Source organism: Vidua chalybeata, chromosome 1 (genome assembly GCF_026979565.1).
Source record: "Vidua chalybeata isolate OUT-0048 chromosome 1, bVidCha1 merged haplotype, whole genome shotgun sequence".
NCBI lineage: Eukaryota > Metazoa > Chordata > Aves > Passeriformes > Viduidae > Vidua > Vidua chalybeata.
This window is the reverse complement of record NC_071530.1, coordinates 69401161-69424300: the sequence shown is the minus strand read 5'-3', so window position 1 is coordinate 69424300 and position 23140 is coordinate 69401161. Positions and strand designations below refer to the sequence as shown.

The 23140-nt window shown below is 38.4% G+C and overlaps 1 protein-coding gene across 2 annotated transcripts in view; it reads left to right on the top strand.

The window, feature by feature from the left end:
• Positions 1–2740: 2740 nt before the first annotated feature.
• EXOC2 (exocyst complex component 2) overlaps positions 2741–23140 on the top strand; it is a 127706-nt gene continuing 107306 nt past the window's right edge. For both annotated transcript variants that reach the window (XM_053953851.1, XM_053953842.1), the window contains exons 1-4: positions 2741–2818; positions 16449–16604; positions 21302–21478; positions 22941–23067. In XM_053953851.1, the coding sequence (XP_053809826.1) occupies positions 16487–16604; positions 21302–21478; positions 22941–23067 (422 nt within the window). In that variant the 5' untranslated portion in view covers positions 2741–2818; positions 16449–16486. The remainder of the gene's footprint in view (positions 2819–16448; positions 16605–21301; positions 21479–22940; positions 23068–23140) is intronic.

Sequence of the window (23140 nt, the reverse complement as noted above, 5' to 3'; positions counted from 1 at the left end):
ATTACTCTTGTGACCTCTATGAGGTATAACACTTACTATTTACCAGGTCATGACATTACAAATTGTCACTTCTTTCCTCAGTTTTAACTGCATAGATTAATCTCTTTAACAGCATCTGGAGTTCCATAGAGTAATATATTTATATTAGCAGCATTATATATGACAGCAAATATATACTATATATTATGGTATATACATCATAAGTTATAGATATATGACAGATAGATATATATTTTTTAACCACACTAGTTTTTTTCCTTTTGTTCCAAAGAGATATGCGGGGTGATGTTTCTTTTCTCCAGAGGGTCACATCTGCAGTCAGTCACTGTCAGCTTTGTTCTGGTGTCATTGAAGGGGTAGGTGATGGTCACTAAACATCAGCTGGGGAAACCACCCACAGCAGATTCAACAAAGTGCACCACACAGGAAGTTCTGCATTGACAGTATTATCCAGGGCCCTATAGATCATAAGATTCCTGGATGCTGCTTGTGGAAATAGGAGGATTTGTCTGTGTGGGTGCCAGTGAAGAAAGTATACATGCCTTTTATAAGGCTTCTGCTCTTGCAGAGTTTAGCCTGGTTGTGCTGTTCTGACAAATTCCCAAGGACCACAATACTGCTGAGAAGCCTTTTAGAAACAGCAGCTTAAAATCTCTAAAGGCTAGGTGACATTTTCACAAGCAAAATCTGTCAGCTTGTCCTCACTTGGGGCGTTAACACTGGGGAGGTTGACATTTTCAAATTCAGGTTCCCTCTTCTTAATGATTCACCTATTTAGGGTCTTTTCACTTACAACAGAGGTGAATATTCAACCAAATCTGTAACCGAACTGCAGTTTGGCACTGAAATTTATCACTTGAACTAAATCTAAAGTCATGGTTGTTTATTACAAAGCCTTCTGGGTACACAGTTCCCTTTATGGACTCCCACAAAAGTCAGTGGGCTTTTTGGGCACAGGTGTCCCCTGTCAGAGGGCACTGGGCTGGGACCCAGGTATGCAGTGTGCTGGGTGGGACCTTCTGAATCCACCAAACGCCTCAAAGACTGGTTTTCTTTGGCACATCTGATGACAGGCGTTCAATGAGAAAATTCAAACAAGCTGTCATGGAGGAAAAGCATAATTTTGAAGTGGGTGGCAAATGGTTGCACCTTTTTTTAATCTGATGCTAACTTTGCTTTTCTTGGAGAACCAAGGACCTCATTTTCTGCATTGGATCTCAGCAAAAAACTGCAGTTACTTACAACTTTGGAAATAATGATAGAAAAGGCAGGTATCATCTGCTTTTGTTTTTCCCCAGAAAGATACTGTGTAATGTTTTACAGAGAAGAGGAAAGAGTCAGAAGAGTATTGCTTATTCATGGTATCTGATATTCCAGTCTACTAATTTAACCTGAGCAGCTTTAACCTATGAAAAGAAAAGTTAGGAAATTTGTGAGGTTTGGCCATAATGCTTTTTATGGTGCTTTAAGGTTTTATGCAAGGTAATTTGCTTTCCCATTAGTGTCCTGCTTTGGGCTGGGTTGGCATAACTGAGGAATGGATTCTTTCTTTCTGGGTTTGGTTTTTTTTTCCTTTCTTTCTTTCATTGCTTTTCCTCTTTCTTTCATTGCTTTTCCTCTCATTCCCGGTAGGCTTTTGTCTGAATGTGGCTTTTGCAACCAAATACTGAAGAATACCAACAAAAAGTGAAAAAAGAGATCTCCTGAGTCTTTCCATAAGGAAAAGAACTTGTGTTCAGAATCCCCCCAGGCAGCCAGAGGGTTTGAAAAGAAACATTTTCACTGGTTTATCACGAAAGAAGGATGGATTTATGTCACCTGGGGCTGACAGCACTGCTTGAGTGCTTGTGCCTGGGCTTTTGCCCCCCGCCCATCCTTCTGCACCTCCCCTCACAGAATCACAGAATGGTCAGGGCTGGAAGGGACCTCTGGAGATCATCCAGTCCAACCCCCCTGCCAAGGCAGGGTCACCTGGAGCAGGTGACACAGGAACATGTCCAGGTGAATTTGGAATGTCTCCAGAGAGGGAGACTCCATGACCTCCCTGGGCAGCCTCCCTCACACCTCAGGCTGAGAGTCCCAGCACTACTGCTGGGTGAGTTTCTGCCTAGAAGCATAGTGCTTGGAGGTGGTTTTATTATAATTTATTACTGTTGTTCACAGAATCACAGAATCTGCTGAGCTGGAAGGGACCCACAAGGATCACAGAGTCCAGCTCCTGGCCCTGCACAGCACCGTCCTCAGAGTCACCCCATGTGCCTGAGAGCACTGTCCAAACGCTTCTTGAGCTCTCTCAGGCTTGATGCTGTGACCACTGCCCTGGGGAGCCTGCTCCAGTGCCCAATCACCCTCTGGATGAAGAACATTTTCCTGATATCCGACCTAAACCTCCCCTGGCACAACTTCAGGCCGTTCCCTTGGGTCCTGTCGTTGTTGTCCTTGCCGTAGCCAAGACTGTTATAATTAAGTTTGTATTTTTTTCCCCTTGCTCCACATCCACGGGAGAACCAACTCCTATTTTCTCCGGAGGCCTTCAGGACCCCCCGCCCAACGTTGGGAGTGAGGGAGGGACGAAGGCGGGGAAGGGGCGGGGTCCCCGCGAGGGGCGGGGCCTGACCGGAGGGGCGGGGCCTGACCGGAGGGGCGGGGCTTCCACTGGGGCGCGGCTCGGGGCGCGGCGGCCTCCCCGGCCCGCCTCGGTGGCTCGGCGCTCCCTCGATGTGCTCGGGCGGCGGCTGGCGGCGCCTGCCGGCGGCGGGCGCGGGGCGCTGCCGGGAGCGGGGCGGCCGCAGGTGCCGGATGCGAGCGGCGGCGGGCGGTGAGTGACCGGCCCCGGCCCCCGCCCCGGCCCCCGTCGGGCGCTGCGGGGCAGCTCCGGCCCCTTCCCTTCCCCCCCCCCTCCCGCCTCCCCGGCGCGGAGGCCGTCCCCCTCCCTTCGGCCTCCCCCCGCCTTCCGCTCCCCGGGCGGGGTCGAGCGTCGCGTCCCCGCCCCGGCCCCGTGGGGACGGAGCTGTCGGCGACGGCTCTCGAGGCTCAGGGGGCGTCGCTGGGCTCCGGCCGTCTCCCCCCGCGGTGACTTCCCGGCTGCAGCAGCTCTTCCTCCTCCCCAGCCCCCTGCCAGGAGACGGGGCGCTGCAGGCAGGGCGGGGGGTTCCTGCCACCTGCGGCTTCCCCCGGGGCCACACGGTGTCCTGCTGGGCGACGCTCCCGTGCGAGGTCGGGCCCGGCCCGGGGAGCCCTTGCCAGCGCTGGTGGCGCCGTCCCTGCGAGCCAGGGCCCGGCAGCAGCAGCTCCGTGGCCTTTGCCAGTGTCCCGCGTGTCTGACAGCGGCCCGGGGCAGCGCCGGCGCCCGCCGGGCTGCGCGGGCTGGGCCGGAGCTGTGCGAAGTCCCAGAGTCCATTAGGTTGGAAAAGACTTCCGACGTCGTCCCGTCCGACCCGTGTGGAATGATGGGGTCGTTCGGCTCAGTGAAGTGTGGGTGTGCTGGGTGGGGGATAGAGGAAATAAGCAGGGTAGAGAGGTGAGTCAAAGCTGGTTACTTGTAGGACTTGTTGAAAAGCTGGTTATTTTCAGGATTTTAGTTTTTGTTTTAGTTTTTTTCTTTTTTGTCTTCGCATTTAGTTTTTGCCATCAAGTTTCAGATATTGCTTCCCAAAATGACTGAGTACCTAGGCAAATGCAATAGGAAAATAACAGGGTAAGGAGTGTGGGAGGAATTGAAATAACATGCTGGTTGAGAGATGGTTGCTATCATTCATCTTTGGAGATATTACGCTTCTCTGAGACTGGGATTTTTTTTTTTTTTTTAACTTCCTACCCAGTGCTACATTTCTGCCTCATTTGTACTGCCGTGCAGTCCAGAAGTGTCCATGAGCTGGGTGACCAAACATCTTTCCTCCTTGCCTCTTCAATATCCTAACTAGAAACCTGAAAATGATCTCGTAGCAAGGTGCAGATGTCCGAAATTTGGGATGATCTTGTTTCCAGAAGAGAGTTTCCCATTCTGTCCAGTTTTGCTGTTTTTTGAAATAGTTTTCCTTCTGCAATTTCCTCGCTTATTGCTCGTTAACAGCTTCTAGCCATAGACTCAAAAGCTCTGAGTCAAAAGCCAGTAAAATATTAAGCCATCCTAGCTCTGACAGAACATCAGATTAAACCTAAACTCCAAATATTCATTGTTTAAAATGTAGTTAAAATCGTAGTCTCACTTCAGTTTTCCAGGTTTTCTGATCATTCTTATAACAAGTAAACAGTCTCCTTTCTTCTTTAGTGATCTCTCTGTGTTTCACTGCTATAAACTTTTTTTTTTTGCTTTTGATGATTTGGTTTTGCTTATGATAAAGTTGTCAGAACAGTTAAAGGATCGTAAATAAACAAACTCGTGGCTTAGAAAAACAGGTCCAATTTCTTCCTTTACATTTTGCTCACCTGAAGAAGGAATGCTCCATAATTCTTACTTCCCTATTTTTATTGTATCTTATCCCAGCTTGCATTGACCCAGCAACAAGCAGCAAGAGGCATGTCTTGCTGCTCTTTTCTTTCCTATGGATAGCTTAGTTTACAGTTCTTGTGGTTTATGCTCACTCTTTGGACAACAGTGTTTTTATTTAGATGAAATTTCTGTTGTCTGCAACATCATTTAAAACAGATGCGGTTATTTTCATTATACTGGTTGGACTTATCTCAGTGAAAATTATTTTAAGTTGTAATAGTAAGGGTGGTTTTCTTTATGGGAAACATATTTTAGAATGTGCTAGAGGTGAAGCAATTTAATTAAAAGATTGTTATCCATCAAACTTATGCTGTCTTTTTTTAAAAAAAGGATAAAGTTGTCTTGTATTTTTCTGGTCTTCATTCAATAAATGAAACTGTTTTTACAGACATGATGGTTTGGGGTTGTTTTTAACGCTCTAATTGCTTCTTCATATTTTAGAGCTAAGTAGCAGTCTAGGTTAATGAAATTCCAAATGAATTTAAAAAAAATAAAGTTCTAAGTCATAAACAGTAAAAGAAATCTAAAATCGTAGGATTTCTTATGAGTGTGGGCAAGGGTTTCATGCTAGCTGTTGAGAGCATTTGAGGCAAAACTGGACAGTAAATATATTAAAATCTGTAATTCACCAATTGTTTTCCTGAGGTCCTATTAGAAAGAAACTGTATCCGCTGATAAAGTCCATTCTTCATTATGCTGCTTTTCCCAGAGAAGCTGGACTAAAGCAAAATAAGTAGGTTGACTAGAAAGGCAGAGGCCACTGACCTCATTTATTAATCAAAACTTTCAGATATGTTATGTTGAACCATACTTAATCAATTTCTTTCAATGTAGTGATATGTTTAGCTGTAAATTCGGTAAGTCTTAATCACTGTACTTGAAATTAAACATCAGTTTTGAGTTATTTTAATTCTGTTTATTCTGCGCTTTTTGGCTTTCCGACTTAAAAAACAACCAAGAATGAAAAGGAAAAAGTATTTATCTTGATAGGATGGTGACAGAAGACTGAATATAAAAGGTGTTCTTAAAGCATAGATTCTGACAACTGTGGAAAATATCCATGAAATAATATACAGTTAGAATTTTGTACACCAGGACAACAGCTTGTGAAGCACATGCAGATACTACCTGCATGTATTTTGAATGCCTGTAGGTCACTATTTATTTATACAAACAGGCAAATGAAACCTTCTGCAGGAGAAGTCAGAAGTACTTCGTTTTACAGTCAGGGACTGGAAAATAGTACTCAGAGGACTGTAGATGTTACAGTGAATTTATTTTCTATGTGAGTTTTTCTGACAGAGTGGAACCTACTGCTATACTTGAAGTCAGCTGAAGGTTCAAAATCCAAAAACAGCTGAATTAGTATCTTTTAGCAGAAGTCAGATGTTATATCTTCAGCTTAACTTTGACCTTCTGTCTTGGACCACCTACATTTTGTAAATCTGGGCTGTGCAACGTTGTCTTTCAAATTACTTTTCCCAGGGGAGAAATATGGTGTTTGGTAATGGAGGGAATCTTGTTTGTAAAGGTGCTTGGAGGATGAGGGATGATGAGACAGCACATGCACAGTGCAGTCTCTACAGATTTATGTTTCATCTTTTGTGCTGAACATGAAAGCAAAGGTCTGTGTTTACAGCTTGCAAAGCATGAGTTCTAAAATCTGGCTGATAAAAATTTTTGTACTTTACCCTGAAATTTATTTTAGAGAATTTCAATCAGCTTTTCAGTTCAAAAGCATGTGGATTATTCTCCCAGTGTTGAAAGTTATAAGGAGAAGGGAGGGGCAGCAGGGAGAAAAAAAAAAAAAAAAAGTGATATCCTGGAGCAAAAAAATACCTCCAAACCCCCTGAAGCAACTTCCCTAAAAACCAAGTAATAACAGAAATGCTTGCAAATAATTATTAATTGTGTGCCGTGTTACAGGTATGCATAGGGAAAGGTAAGATATGTATTTAGTATTTTAAACAACACCAGGTCATGCACCTCACTCCTCTGGGTAAATTCTTTGTAATTGTACTTTTTATATTATTTTGGAAGTATTTAGTGATTTTTCTCCAAAAAGAGCTTGGTCTGTGGAGCCTTTTCTTGACTACAGACATTACTAATCTGAAGAAAGTATGGTCAACATTTTCATTAGAAAATACTGCGATTATGCCTGGTGATGAGGGTGAAAGTCCATGTTTCCTTTCTAATTTTGTTTGCTTTGTTTTTAAGGAAAACAAAGTTTCTGAGACACCAAGTCCTTAATGGGTCTGGTTTTCCCTTGACCTTAACGGAACTGCAGAGTCCCAGATTTTCAATTTTATTCTCAAAGACAGAGCTTAGGCTATATTGTGCAGAAACCAGTGGGGTCTCTGGCAGTGTAAAAGTGCCTGTGGATCAGATTACAGTATAAATCAAGGTTTTTTAGGTATATTTAGACTTGAAAGTTTTTTTCCTTTGACACTGTTGATAACCCAAAAGCGATGTACCCCATATTTGGAAGTTCATCAAAAAACCTGCATTAGTTAAAAATTTAGGCTATGCTAAGTAAAAGTTCCTTTTTAAATGGCCACTTTTGTGTTGAAGACAAACTAAACTGATTTTTTTTTTAAATACTCATAAAATGTCTCAATTAAAACAATTACTTTCAGTTTTCTGTTTGAGAATTCTGTGAATCTTGTGACATTTCGAATCTCACAGTGGTTTTAACAGGTATACCTTGGTTCTTACTGGAAAACTTCACATTGGATTTTTGGCAAAAAATTAAGAAGCTGTGTATAATGCAGATGAGTTCTTTGCACGTTTCCGTAGCGGAGAAGGCAAGGGAGATTGTTTCTCACAAGACAACCTCACTACTCTAGAAGTGTGATCACTCCATACAGGAGATGGGATTTTAGGCAAACGAGTGGAAATGAAGACTCATAAGGCAAAAAGAGGCTTCTGTTGGAAAAATACCTGTGCACACAGTCTCTCAGGGGAATACTTGAGTGTGTGTTGGACCATGTGAATTGAGAAAAATGCTGTGGCCTATGGCTTGAGTACATCCCTGAACAAAGGCCAGAAAGAGGTGTTGGGGAGAGAACATGAAAAATACCAGAATCTCAGTAACACAAGTGTGTGTCTCATCTTTTAAATATTTTTGAAACAACAGGAACTGCCCAAATTGTCACACAGTAAGTGTTGCAGTCTTACCTACAAGCATCCAAGTTAAAACTTAACCATGTGAACTGTGTAATTACAGTGGTTATATAGTGTTTTTATAAAGAATATTGTATATAGTTACAGGGCTTAGAAAAAAAAATCTGTGGTATCTTGTTTCTTTTCTCTAGAAAAAAAAATTCATTCCTTTGGGATTCATTTAGTTTATTTTTCTGAACTTCTGGATCTTTCTGAATGCATTTGCATTAACATATTTGAAAGATTTTGATGCTTGAAGTATTGTTTTCGAATTTCTGCCTGGGAATAACATAAGATCGAGGGATAATGAGGTATTAAGATTTTTTACCGTTTTCCTATTAATTAAATTATGTACAAAAAATTAATCATAACTTTAGAACAAAAGGGGGATAAATGGCTTAACTGGAAGAGAGTAGGATAATGACTTCTGGTTGAAGCAAACATTGCAGAATGTTGGAGGTAAAAGCAGATGTAGGAAGATGTGTTTTGTGAGAATTTAGAAATTAATGGGAGATTTATGGCCATCTGTGATACAGTTTTGTATAAAGCTGAGTTGACTTTTTTATATACATGTTTATATATAGATGTTTAAGACTCGTCTTTACAATGTTGCTAGATTATAGTGATGTGTCACATAGTAAATACGGAAGCTTTTAACAAGTAGATTAATTTCTGGGGAGTTGCAATATAATTTATAAGGAAAGTAGCTGAAATTTTGGGGAGAAACATCTGTGTTCAAACTTTCTTTAATTATATTTTCTTCTGTGCTGTTGACCTTTTCTAGGCAAGCCAGTATGACCAAAATAGACAATCAGAACACCTAAATTGGTTTGACTTGGGTCTTGGTAATGAATAGGTGCTGTTAAATTGAATACATCAGCAAAAGCATTCCTTCAAGAACTGGTATAAATCAGTATATTGACCAAATTAATGAATTGGGGGAATAAATTATTTTCAGTGTAAAGTTACAAAACTTTGAAGCTAACATTTTTTAATACGTATTTGGTAAGGTGAAATATTTTTTTGGATTTTTTTCTCAAGGTTTTCACAAACACAAATATATTCATCCAAGTTTATAAGGCCGTTACTGATATTTGGATTATTGCAGTTTTGATGGTTTTGTTTAGTAGTGGCACTTGGAGATTGTCATTGTCACTTAGGTAAAAAGATAAAAAGATTTTGAACTGAGGTGAAAATGTGACTGTGGTTCTGGGCGGACCAGATGTGTATGTATTAAATTAAATTTGTGTGCTGGTGAGCTTGATTGGGGAGGTATGTGTATTCATGGTAGTAGAGTGGAGGGAAGGAAATCTTTTTTTTAAAGTAGACTCAGTGAAATAGATTTTATGAGTCCTCAAACATTTTATTCCACTTTCACTGTTTGAACAGGTGACATAATTGGCAGATGAAATGATTTCTGAGCTAAAAGAAACAAAGAACTCCCCCCCCATTTTAAAAGTCTCTCCTCATCTGTATTATAGGCTATTGTTGGTTTTAATCTATTTTTAGTGTTTTGCTATTTTTACTTCTTGCTGCTGATGAGTTACAAACTCAGCATTATATGTTGGCTCATTAATTTCCTTCAGGTTGTTTATGGTATACAGTGCTAATGAACAAAACTTCATTTTACAATGGAATGTTTTTGGAGAAAATTCAGCTTTTTGATGTCATAACGTCATCTGTGTGGTTAATCTTCGTGGGGAATATCTCTTCCCTCTCCAAATAAATAACATTTCGGAACTCCTGATGTAAAAATAGATCAATATGTAGGTATTTTTCACATTGTAACTGACAGGATGCTGTAATTTAAAATGTACAAGGAAATGGATTTATACTAGTCTAGATTTTTTTTTTTTTTGACATGTGATAGATAGAAGGTTAATTGATGTTAAATGGATGCTTTGTTAGCCCTTCATCAGCTACTAAACTAGTACAGGAGGAGTGCAAATCGTTACTACAAAAGGCCAAGGCCAGTATGTTTTCTTAGTGAGCTTTATAGATCTTTTTTCTTATCCTTTCCTTCTTTCCCTCCTTCTCAGCCGCACAAAACATAACCAGCTGTAATGATAGGAGGAGAGAGCAAGCAGCTTTTCTAAACACACACACACTCGCACTCAGGCCCCCCTCTTTCCTCCTCATACCTCAGCAGAGTGACAGCTTCTAGATGTTGCGTGCGAGTGAGTTCAGCTGGTGCTGTGTGGTCTGGGTGTGTGGTCTCCAGCTCAACCGAGAGGCTGCTAACAGGGTGGATGAGAGAGAGCAACACTGTTTACTTTAATTTATTTCGGATGCCGGAACTGTGCCCGGAGTTTCTCCCGAGCCGGGTTCCACCGTCAGCGGTGTCAATCCCTCGCAGCTGCAGCCCAGGCTGCTGCGGGCGGTGAACTCCTCTGCCGAGGGCTCTCCCAGCATCTGCCACGGGTCCAAGCCTTTTAATCCCTTGTGACTGAGAAATGTTAATAGCATCGCTGAGTGCTGTGATTATTTAGCTTTCACTCCGTCAGGATACATGGCCATGAAGATGTACCTTGCTGGGTTAAAGAAAGCGGGACTTCTGAGATACTGAAGGGAATCTGCGAAGATGGTTGTGGTGAAAGCAAAACTGCTGCACTCGTTCCTTGTCCACCCTAAAACTAAAATGTCTAGTGTACCCTTTGTGGCTGATTGGAATATTCAGGAGCCTTTTGAAAAAGCACAGGATATCATATTATGCCATTTAATACTGCAGGTCTTCTTTTTTGTTGTTTGCCCTCTCTGTCACAAAACTTGCACATCTTCCCGAACTGGAACTGGTTTTTGGCATGTAATGTTGTAGGTTAACATGTTTGTCAGTGTTAATATTGGCTTGAATCAACATGCCGGATATGACAGGGCAAGACAAATGAGGCTTTGTTTTTTCTGTGTGACAGTGAAATTACCCACTTTTTTATGTTTGTTCATCTTTTCATTATAAGTAGCTTAGTGGTGTTATGAAGAGTTTCTTTCCTCCTAAATGTAAGATTCGTGAGCACTTCTTGTTTAAATTGACAAGTCTTCTTTTATTATTTAAATAAACATGCATAGATTCTTAATATCACTTGGAATTTCAGCATTGTTTAGCTTATTCACTTCCCAGTCTTTTCTGGCAGACTTGCAGGAATGGACTTTGTATTATTAATGCAGTGTTGAAGGCTGTGGCAATTCTAGGGCACTGAAGATCTCCAGAGGGGTTAATAAATGTCAGTTATTTTCACAGTGCTGCTTTTTGGATGCTTTTAATTCTTGGTTTATGTAGATTGTCTGTCTGAATTTATATTGTTGGGAAGATAAAGCACAGAAAATGTTGTAGTAGTGTTTTTCATCACTTTGTAATGGTTTTGAGTACAAACATCCAGGAAACATTTTGCTTTGTCGTTCTTCTTGGGGTCGTTTGCCATGTCCCTTCACTGACTTTGTCATAGTGTGTTGTACTCAGGAGACTCTCTTGGTTTCTAGTGAAAACAAATTATTAGATTTATGTACTAGAAGCACAAGTTTGTGTAGTTTAAGGTTAAAAGGCCATCACCTGCATTCTGGAATCTGAGTATTTATTGCTTGTTTAAAAAGGCATGTATAAATCTTTTCATTTAGGAATTATTTAATGCTGTGATGTTAGTGTAACTCACTTATTGTTTTTAGGTTGGTTTTCCTGTGTTTTTTTTTTTTTAAGTAAACAACAACATCTGAGGCATACTGTGATGTGCACACGGTGATGCTTTGCTGTTCCTGCCTTAACATTTTTTAAATTGTATTCTGTCACATATATATGATTAAGAGCAAATAAATATCTGATACCTGAAGTTTAAATGCTTTCTTGTAGCTTAGGCTTTCTCAATGATAACAAATTGGGTTTTTCTTCACTCCATTCTTGACAGGTTTGATTCCCTTTGCTAGATGACCATGGCATTTGCATTGACCTTGAGTCTGCCTTCCTCCAAGAGAATATTTTAAGTTCAGTGTCTGTGACAAATTATCACTGAAAACTTTAATTAAACTGAATTTTGAGTCACTGGAACCATCTTGCTATTTTGTTTTAGAAATCAGAAGCTCTGTTTTAAAACACTTCAACTGCTAATTTTTCCCACTGGTGAAATTTGTAAGGTGGCAGCATATTGTTACTCATCTTCCAAAGTTCCATGCCTTCAAGATGTTTGTAGTTTCCCTGTGGGATTTGAAATTACCAGCCAATTTAATATCCTTCAATCCTGAACTTTGGTTGTTCATGGATTTCTTATTTTGGTGGTACTTCCAGAGTGTAGTAAAATGTAGAAAGTAGTTTGCTTTACAGAACAGGTATGGTAGCTCTTGGCATTTTACTTTGGGTTTCTTCTCTGTTCGCAATTGAAAGTCTAATGAGGAAACCTATGTAAGAACTCTCATTTCACAACAATGTAAAACTGAAGGCTTACAAAACTAAAAAAAAAAAACCAAAACCAAATAGACTTGTGCTTTCCCCTATGCTGGGGCATATTTCATTGCTTCATTATTTATTTTAAAGTGGGTTTTCTTAGGATAAAGATGGAAGATGTCCTTTCTTTAGCAAGTTTTTAATGCTCAGAATTGTCTGGATTTTTTTTTTTAACCAACCCTTTGTCAGAGTTTATTTGAGAAACTGGTGCAAAGACAAAGATGTTTTTTATGAAAGGCATTTTTCAAGAGGACTTTGTAGTAGGTGGTCTTTGCAGGGGTTTTCTAACTCCTTGTGCTTTTATAACAAGAATTATGACAGAATAATAGAATAGTATGGGCAAGATCGTGGGAGCAATCCATCATATATCCACATTAAATTGTTGGGGAGATACTGTAAGGAAATTAGGTAAAAAAAAAAAAGGGTGGAGAGAAATAAAGAGGGAGAGAGAGCTCTGCTAATGTAGAAGATTGTCCATTGTAAAAAACAATGAAACCTCTTCAGTGAGCCTGGCTCCTGAGAGGAAAGATCGTGTATGGAAAACTCTCTTTCTGCACTTCCCTTGTCTGCATGGGAATCAGTCTTCCAGGAAAAGGGCTGTTTTAATAAAATTACTATTTTGTGTGTAATACGTATTTTGTAAAGAATAGATTTTATCTTTAGGGAAACATACAGAGTTGCAACAAAAGCTCAGAATTAGGTGGTTGTCATGTTTTGTGAAATGAAAAAGTAATTTTTTGTCAGATTTGCCTTAAATATTTTTAAGAAATTTAGGAACTTGCCATAGCAGTATAGTGGCTAGACTTCCCAGTAAGCACCTCAGTCATGTTAGCTATGGACATCTGTCCTAAGAAACACAGGAAATATTATAAATGAATTGAAGGCTCCCAAGAGTTTACTTGATATTTATAATAATGACATATTACAAATAGTTCCACTCTTTGAAATAAATGAAAGCAATTGCTGTTTAAAAATAATAATCATAGAGCATCTCAGTGCTGTAGTGCTTTGAAATGTGTTGAGATTTACTGTGGTATTCTCATTCCAGTGAGGTATTTTAAAGCAATTCTGCAGTAAGTATGGAAATACTTTAGAAGAAATACTAGATCTCAGGAGGCTCAGCATTTTTATTACATTTATTTAGCTTATCATGAAGGTGGATCTAGTGCCGATTTCTGAAATCCAGAAAAAGATGTTGTAATATTACTTTTGAGTTTTGGTATTGAAACAAGCCAATTACCTCTGTGCCTGGGTATTTTGAAAGCAATAATAGCTGCAATGCAAGGGAACTATAACATTTGGGAGGGAGACAACCAAACAGTACCACACAAATAATACCACAGTAGCTTCTGTTTTAGTTGTTTTTCTCAAGGTTTTTTCTTCTCCATATTACCTGATATTCCTGAAAATGTTTTTTTTACATCAGTGTTACTGATTAATATTCCACATAAATATCTACAAAAAATTGCTCCAAAATAAAAGAGGTGTTCTATATTGACTAACTGGTATGTAGACACATGTTGCTTCCTGCAGAAGGTGGTTGTGTGCATGGAAGGACCTAACACCACTGTTCCTTTACAGCTGTATCCTTTACCTCTGCTGAGGATCTGTGAAAAAAGCTGCAAAGACTACATAAATAAGATTGTGAGGAATAGATGCAGTTTGTTCTTCTCCCTCATGGTAAAATTAGGGACCTGATTCTTGTCTAGTATCATATTTCTATTGTGCTGTTTCACTGTTTTGTTGGGTAGTGATGTGCTGGTGTAATTTTGAATGCAGCACAGATGAGAGGAAAGCTGGACAAGCCTTATGACTTCAGGATTAGGGATGTTGACGGAAGACAAGGTCTATCTTTTTCACCTGTGGTGAGTAAGTGGATCAGTAGTTGAGCAGATGATGTGTCCAGACAAGAAGGCTTGGAGAAGGCAATGCGAGGTAAGAGCATTTTACCAAGGTGTCTGGATTTGAAAGGAGGATGGAATAGTAACATCCCTCTCGCTCCCTGCTTGAACTTACAGGTAAAAAGTCAAGAGGGACAGTCAACAGGATGGGGCAGAAACAGTTTGTCTGCAAGATGAGGACATGGCATTTGAGTGAAGCAGAGACTGTCTCTGTGCGAGAGAGGAGGATGAGAAGCCAGTTCAGTGAAAGATATAGCTGCAGGGCACTAACACAGAGCACAGCCTTCTCTTCCATAGCTGGAGATGACTGTCAGCTGATTTCTTTGTAATCAGGTGATACAGTTCTTTTCTTCAGTGGTGTTCTACCCTTACAGCCTGCATCTGTTGACTACTTGCTTCTCCAGCCTTATGTTGGGTTCATGTAAAATGTTCTGATATTTTACATGTAAGACAATTAAGAGCAGCCATGTAATACTATATAATTAATTCCTTTCTCATAAGTTGGTTGTTTGCAAAAAAACAGAGAAACCAATGATTCATTAAACACATTATGTAGTTTTTCATGTCAATAAGTATTATGAGGTTTGCCACAGAAATACACAAAGCCAAACTAGATATCCATGGTGTGTGTTATCATGGGCCCTTACCAACCTCCCTTCATACCCTGGACATGACTCACATACTGCAACTTACTATGTTGTTGCTTGTTCAACATGAATTTACATCTCTTATTAATTGCACACTGTTCAGTCTGAAAAGTTCTGTGAAGATATTAATACTTCTGTTGTGTTCAGGGTATCTAAATGCCTTTTCTATGTTAACGAGTTTTCAAAAGTAGCGTTCCTATTTTAAATATGTAAAATCAAGAAACAGACATTTGAAATCAGACATATTTATAGAATTGAGGTGGTTGTTTAGGACCTCGGTATTTCAGAGCATTGTGCAGTATTCCCTATATTCAGGATGCATTTCACACTGACTTCAGGTGTGGCTGTGGGCTCTGAAGTTGGATCAGAATTCAGAGTTTTGTTATAGGTGACCTGCTATGCACCTATGGTATGGACAGACAGAGACAGGAGATCCTGTTATGAGGGTAGTGTTTGATTACTTTTAGCATGAGATCTTCCTTCCAGTTCCTGTCTTGTCTGTTTCCATCTTAATTTTCAGTGTGTGTTACAACTTCGGAATGTGAAGAATGAAATCAGCCAGTGGGAGATTCTTTGATTCTCTTGTCAGATCTAGATACTACCAGTGAAAACTGTGGGGAGGCTATGTAGAAGCATGGGGTATCTTGGTACAATGAAATTATTTTGTATATGCAGAAGCAGCTGAAAGAGTGTCTTAACTGCAGATACTTGGAAACTGCAGTTTTGCTGCTATTTATTTTTAGAGATGGTTTATGGAGTTTCTGGGTTTCATGGACTTGACCATTGGCAAATAAAAGTAGAAAATATATTTTGATTCAAAAAACAATAACTAAGAGGGGCCTTATGAAGCTTGGATTATATTCCACGTATTTTTTACCAAGCTGAACTTCCAAAATTCTTTACACTAAAGTGTTGTGTGTGTGTGACTGAGGTTTTGGAATGGTGATGGTATTTAATAAGAGAGGTAATTTAGGTTGTACTGATCATATATTTATATATATACTCAGCTTCTTATAGGTGTTTATAGCTGCAGAGCTACACAAAGGAAACTGCTAATAAAAAATAGGCATTTGTGATTAGTTGCATACTAAACTAAATGTAGACCACATTACATGGGTACCATATTTGTGTTTGAGCTACAGAGCTTATTAATGACAGAGCTAATTAAACTGGTCTGAGTTGACTCAATTTCAGGTGCAAATGAACACTCTTCTAGAAATGCTTCTTCAATAATTTTATGCACATTTTTGTTCATATGTTGGGGTATTGTTTGTTTTGTTGATGATCTCTGCTAGTGTAGTATTTGCAAGTTATGTTCTAATTTTCCCAGTGCATATTAGCATTGATACTTTATACAGATAAGTACTGAGTGCTTCATCACATGGGACTCTCTATGTCAGTAGGTCTTATTTTGCTGGAGAAGTTGTCCAAATATGTAATCATAGTCTACTACTTACCTTAGAGTAACAGTTCTGAACTTTCTAAGGAGTACAATAATAATTTTTGAATAGAAGATGTAATAGACTCATTTGAATTCTGACATAATTAATTTGAAGTCTCTGTATACATCTTTATTAAGCATTCAGAAGGTTTTTTCTGAATATACTTTTTCTTTCAGAAAGTTCTATTTAACTTTTTAGAAAGTGCAAAGAAGGTATAATTTTTTCTTTATTGTTTTATGATTGTGTCAAAAAAGACTTTGAGTGGTGCTCCATATTTACATTTGTATTTCCCTACCATTTTAGAAGAACAGGTTGAAATTATTTTAATAATTTTTATATAATTAATGGGGTTTTAATGTATTATTTCTTGATGAACAGATAAAAGCAGCTCAGATTGCAGTAACTGAATAGTCATCATGTCTCGAGCACGGCAGCCCCCACTTGTAACTGGTATCTCTCCCAATGAAGGCATCGCATGGACAAAAGTGACAATTAGAGGAGAAAATTTGGGTACTGGACCTACAGACCTCCTAGGTGAGTTGAAAAAACACCCTTTTGGTACTGCAGAAGGTAACATTTTGGATATGACTAGAGATAAATTTTTTGCGTGATGGAGTCTGTGTTGAATGTTATAAGGAATGCCCTTTACACAAATAAGCACTCGAATCCATAAATTCAGAGATGCTACCCAATGTGTAACTAACGAGACTGACTGTACCTTTTTAGATGAACCTTTAATCTGACTCAGCATCCTGTGCTGAACATGAAAACTAAGAGTGAATAGTTTTTTGCAGTGTACTAGAAGAGGGTAGACCTAATGAGATGCTCCTTTGTTACTTTCTCAGTAACTGAGAATTTTTTCCATGAAATTTTAATGTCAGAAGTGTTCTCAGTATATTCAGAAAGTCACTGGGGATTTTCTCCCAAATTTGCCCTAAACCAGGACATTGGTATGCCTTGTATATCTGTAGCAGTTATGATAAAGCAGGTTCAGTGATTTATCTACGCAATATGTGAAGAACCCTTTTCATTACTGTTTTGATTTTCTACATGGTAATTTCATTAGAATCATCATAGCTCCTGTGCTGATGGAGACAACAAGATCTTTTCCCTGATTCTCCTGGTCACAGACCTTGTTCATTACTGCTCTGTTGCTTCCTTTTCAGGCTGAAATGTCTTAGCTTATTTAATTTTTCTGCATGTATGCTTGGCCGTTCTTCTTACTCTTCAGTGAATCTCTTTTGCTTTAACTACCAGTCGTAGGTGATACGTCTTGGTTGTGTGCAGTGTTCAGGATGTAAATGCCCTGTGGCACAACACTGTACTTTCACTTTTGTTTTGTATTTCAGTCATAGAGATCTGTTTTCTGTGTAACTCCTACTGAGAATCAAACTAATGTTTTTGTTGTTCTGCCTACTATAGTTCCATGATTAAATGCATGAGAATTAGTAGTCAGTTTGAGCCTGCTGTGTGTGAATTTAAGATTTTGCCTGCGTGCATCTCATCTTTGTTCAGTGAATTTCAGCCATTGTGTTACAATATCTACATTATAGTGCATCACTCAGTCTAATACGTTCTGGCTTGCATTTTTGGGGGGTTTATGGTCTTCATGCTCTGAATAAATTAATATCATCAGCAGACTATATAACCTCTTTATCTTGTCACTTATAAATGTACTGAACACAAGTGATCGTGGCATATACCATGTGGAAACTTTCCTCAGTCAAAACACATCATTTACTGTAACCCTGTTTCTATGTTGCTGAGCTGTTTATCCATTACAGGTTCATATGCTGTAGCTGCTTCATTTTCTTAAGCCTTTCAATAAAGACTCTGTAAAGGATCCTGGAAATCCAAGTTAACTATAACTACTGGAATTTCCCTTTTTTTTTTTTTTTTTTGTAAGTTATGCATATGTGTACTTCAGTAGTCATGTTAGAGACAATTTGTCTAATTTGTTGTGGAATCATGACTCCTCTGAAGGCCATTGGAATTTTGTTTGGCTTTGCTAGAAAAAATATTTCACTTCATGGCTGTAAACCAAAGTTCACAAATTCCATTCATGGCCACCACAATGAGCTGCATGGCCAAGCATAAGCTACTACAGTTTTCCACTCCACTTCAGTTTGCTATTTCTCAAAAGGAGAAATAGTATTTTCCTGAGCTGCTAGGTGAGGTTGCAGTACACTAGAGAATTCATATTGAGAAATCTTCAAATAACTGATGATGTTAGGGGTGAGTATATTTCTAAGTACTTGTGTGGCTGCTGTACCTCAATAGCCTCGTTAGTTCATTGGTACGATCCTCTTAGAAATGATCAGTGCTATGTTCTTGGATGGAAGACATGTCCTGAGTTGTACCTCTGTATTACAGCTGACCAGCTGCTAATATTTCTTCTTATATTTCTTACAGAATAATATTTGTAAAACACAGCTGCTAATAATTTTATGCTTTGAGGTAAAAATAAATAATGCATTGCCTTATTTTCTCCTTAGTTCAGTTGTCAGCTTTCTCCAGTAAGTGACTAAGGCCCCAGATATGTAAAGATTTCTTTTAATGGTTAAATTAGGCATGTAAATATCCTCTGTTACTTGAATGAAAATACTTAGAAAAGTGAGACTTTGTAGGCATAAGAGTTTAAGCGAGTTTGAGTGAGGTCTTCCTAAAGTTTAAAAAGTTTGAGATGCATTAGTATAAAATGAAAAGCAAGAAACTTTTTTTTTGTGTATAAACACAGTATCACATAATAGAAGAACATTCTTTTGGTTTTATTTGAGAGAGAGCCTTCTAGTAATCTCTTTGTACCTTTGAAACCAAATGAACTTTTTATTTTTAATGCTATAGCTCATGGTAAAATTGTCAAATCCAGGAGGTAGCTGTAACATACATGTTTTCAAGGTTTAGCTTGTTTTTTAAGACATTTGTAGCTGTATTTTTTAGACATTGTAAAATTGTCCATATATCAGCTTAATCAAAATCGGAAAGTCTCCATAAGAGTATTACTTATGCCTATTATTATGTGCCTGGAAAGGCACATAAAACTAGAAGCTGAGAATGATATTCTAAGAGATCTTTATACCATGCAACAGATTCAAATTAAGTTTTGTTTAAAGGGAAGTTTCCTGTTTCTGGAGAAAGAAATGTGGTAACTGTGCTATCAAAACTTCTCCCCCAACATGCCTTTATTTGTTTTAGAAATTGTGTTGTGCCATTACTGTTCCATGTGGTATATAAAATGTTGATAGAGACTTAACTTCCTTTTGCATTTTTAAGATACAGGCAAAGGCCATTTCCAGCCATTTCAAAAGTATTGGACCTTGTATCTTGATGTCTTGAGAGCTTTTGGAACCTCTGATGAGTAGACAGTAATTGGTACAAGGATCTCCAAATAGTTACTACAGCTTAGTTCTGGATTTTAAAGTATTGCTCAATTGAACCATAAAATCAGAAAATACAGGGTGAAAGCATCTTTATTAATTGTTTGGGCAAAGTATTTCAGTTAGTCTTAGTTCCTATCACAATCTTTTTTCCTTTAGAGAAGATGCTAGCATAAAACTGTAAGAGATGTAATAATATAACAATATACGGTTATATTATTGTATATATGTAATATGCATCCTTATATATGGCTTTTTTTCTTCCCCTCATGAAACTAAAACCTGACCTGATTAAAATTTTATGAGTAAATAAGCAAAAAAAAAAAATTTTAAGTCTTTCTGTGTGTATATCCTATTTCATTCCACTCCCCGCCTTTTATTCAGAAAGAATATTTAAGAAACAAATCTACTGTCCTTTCTCAAGTAAAATTAATTTCAGTTGTAATAAGATTCAGTGCCTTTCCATTTTTTAAATTTTTGGTTTTTATTTTCAAGATAGTTTTTGGCAGGGAGTAATGCATTTTTATGTCTGACAGCCATGAAAACTGCCAAATTTCTCTGCTGTGTCATGTCAGAGACTTAAATTGTGAGAGAAGATAAGTGTGAAGCTTTGGTACTAAGCCACATGTGCTGACCCTTTTCTGTGTCTAAGTATTTTCTAAATTGGTCAGAGCTTTCTAGAAATTAAAAACAAAAGTCAAGCCAACAGGGGCGGAACTGCTCTGCCTGACTAATTTATACTCCAGTACAGCCAACACACTAGTACAGCCTTATTCTTTTGGACATAAGGCAAAATGTTTCTGGTTAAGGATGTTATTTAGGAAGAACCTAATGAAGTTGTTCTCCAAATCGATACTAGAGCAGTTAGGATCTTGTCAGCTTTCCAGGACAACTGAATTCCAGCTACAAATATGGAAATTGTTCTTCTAGATCTGAGAAAGCAATCCATCTATTGCAGCATCCAGAGTCCTGATCTGACCAGAACCAATCAGCTGATGGTTGGTTTGATGGCTTAGACCAATTGGATGTGAAATCTCAGGAAGCCTTGGCCCTTACATTAAGGTGCACCTTGACTCTTAACTCATGAGAGGTATTCTTGAACACTGAAGCTTGCCAGGCTCTTCCTATGAGAAAAGACCTTCTTGTATTTCATAGTTTGTCAACCTTCTTTGTGAGAAAGTGTAGAAGAGGGAATAGATGAGCATTACATGATTATTCTTTCATATTACAAGGGTAGTTTATTCATCAGATTCAGTCTTGCATCATGGATTTTTTACAGAAGAGGTTGGGATGGAATATTTGTCAATTAATACTTCTTCAGCCAAAACAGCCTTCTATGTCCACTGAAGTACTGCTAAACAAATAAGGCTGAAGAAACAGTGTTCATTGTAAATATTTTACAGAGAATCTTCTCTTTTTTTTCTGTGCAAAGTCATATAGACTCAACTTGTGAAAAATTTGCTGTTTGCAGCTTTTAAGGGAAGTTTTACAGAAATGCAATACTGAACAGCACTTCTCCAGTGTCTTGCAAACAGAAAATCTACCTGCTACTGTTCTATGTGAAGTCAAAGTTGCAGTAGCCCAAAAGTGATGGAAGAGATTAAATAAGTTTCAAACCACACTGCTTGTGTCTTATGAATTGTCACTGGGACAAAAGACCTGAAGTCACCTAGGAAACATCTGAAAAATGTATTCGTGATTCCTTAACTGTGAATGACTGTAGGGGACTGGTGAAGGGTTATAAACTTATGTAAAACAGGTGAAGCATCATAAATGAATTTGCATTGCAGAATTTCAAAAGCTACTTTCATTCACAGTAGCATATTTCTTTTTTTTTTTTTTTTTTCTTCACAGGTTTAACAATCTGTGGGCACAACTGTCTCCTCACTGCAGAATGGATGTCTGCCAGTAAAATTGTGTGTCGAGTTGGACAGGCTAAAAATGACAAGGGAGATATTATTGTTACTACAAAGTCTGGTGGCAAAGGAACTTCAACTGTTTCCTTCAAATTGCTTAAACCTGAAAAAATAGGTATGTTTCTTGTTCAAATCCACATCTATTTTTTTGCTAATAAAATATGTGACTGCCTCTTTGTATAAAATGTATGTTTGAAATGGATCCACTTCAGGACAATTTTCAGTTGTTTAGAAAATGCAGAGTATATCAATAAAATATCCATATATATATAGAGAGAGATAGAAACTCAGGGTATAGGAAAAATTATTCCTTTCTCAATATCTTGATAAAATCCTCAGTGATGAATGAAAACTACCCCTTTATTTTTCTTTATGGAATAGCTCTAAACTTCTGAAATTTTAGAAAACTTAATAACAGATCCAGTAATTACTCTTAAGTGTACTAGATAAATACAAAATCTGGACCAGCTCATGAGCTTTACACCTAAATCCTGAGCTGACAGTTAATCCTTTAAAGGAAGTTGAGTCCTCAGTGCCATTTCTTATTTGTAATTTAAACCATCCTGAAAGACAAAGTCTTAAGTATTTCTCATGAGATGCTGAAGCATTAAAATTATTTTGCCAAGCAGTCTAGGACCTCTGCTTAACCTAGAATCCAGTCTAAATACCCTGTGAATTGAAAATGTTTCTCTCAGAACCCTCACTGATGAGCTGGATAGTTATCTTTCCTAACACAAGAGTTCCCACAAGAAATGTTTTAGGTTTTTATTCTCAGCCCTTCAGTGACAGTTAAATAACATGTGATTTCGCCCAAGCTGCACTAGTACTTAATAATAGAAAGGTGAAATGTGTAAGTGCAAATGTTATACAGTGGAGCATTGTATACAATGTAAATGCAAATGTTATACAGTGATGAGAGAGGAGAATTCATATTTGAAAGTATGGGAAAGTGTGGGGATGGAGTAATTTCTGGTGTTGTATCTGATGGGTATGTTAAAGGAGGGTAAGGCCAAGGGTATGGCTGGTTCCATTTTCAGCTGAGATTCCAGGATGTATTGTGCCTCACCTTTATCCATTGTCTGTGCTAAGGCACTGGAAGCAAAGTCAATTCTGTGTCCTTGAAGTCATTTATCGTGACACATGGCCAAAGTTCAGTTACCTTTTGGATAGCAAATGGGACAGAAAAGGAATCTTCCCTAAAATATGCAAATGAGAAGACATTCAGTTGATTGCTCTTTTGAAAGTAGCAGATAACAAGGTTTGGACAGATACCAAAATACTTGCAGGAATGAACATACTAATACTTTGTGGTCAGGAAAAAGCTTCTAATGTATGTGAAACTGTGCACTCTGCAAAAGGATAATGTTTGATGCCCAGCCATGAATACCTTTTCAGCAGCTGTAATAAAATAATTTAGCATAATTGCATCCAGGTTGTTTTGCCATGTATCTTTCAATATATTACCTAGGCATGCATTTTATATTTATCAGGATTTTTCAAATTAATTCAGTATGTTAGAAGTTGATGGTGCTGGACTGCCCTTGTTGTTTTAAGGATCTGTGCTTTGTTTTCTCTAGGTATCTTGGATCAGTCTGCTGTCTGGGTGGATGAAATGAACTATTATGACATGCGCACTGACAGGAACAAAGGGATTCCCCCCTTGTCCTTACGTCCAACTAATCCACTTGGTATTGAGATAGACAAGTGAGTACCAAATGCCTTTAATCCACTTTTTTAGTGGTTTTCTCTATATGTGTCTTTGTGAATTCCAGGAAAG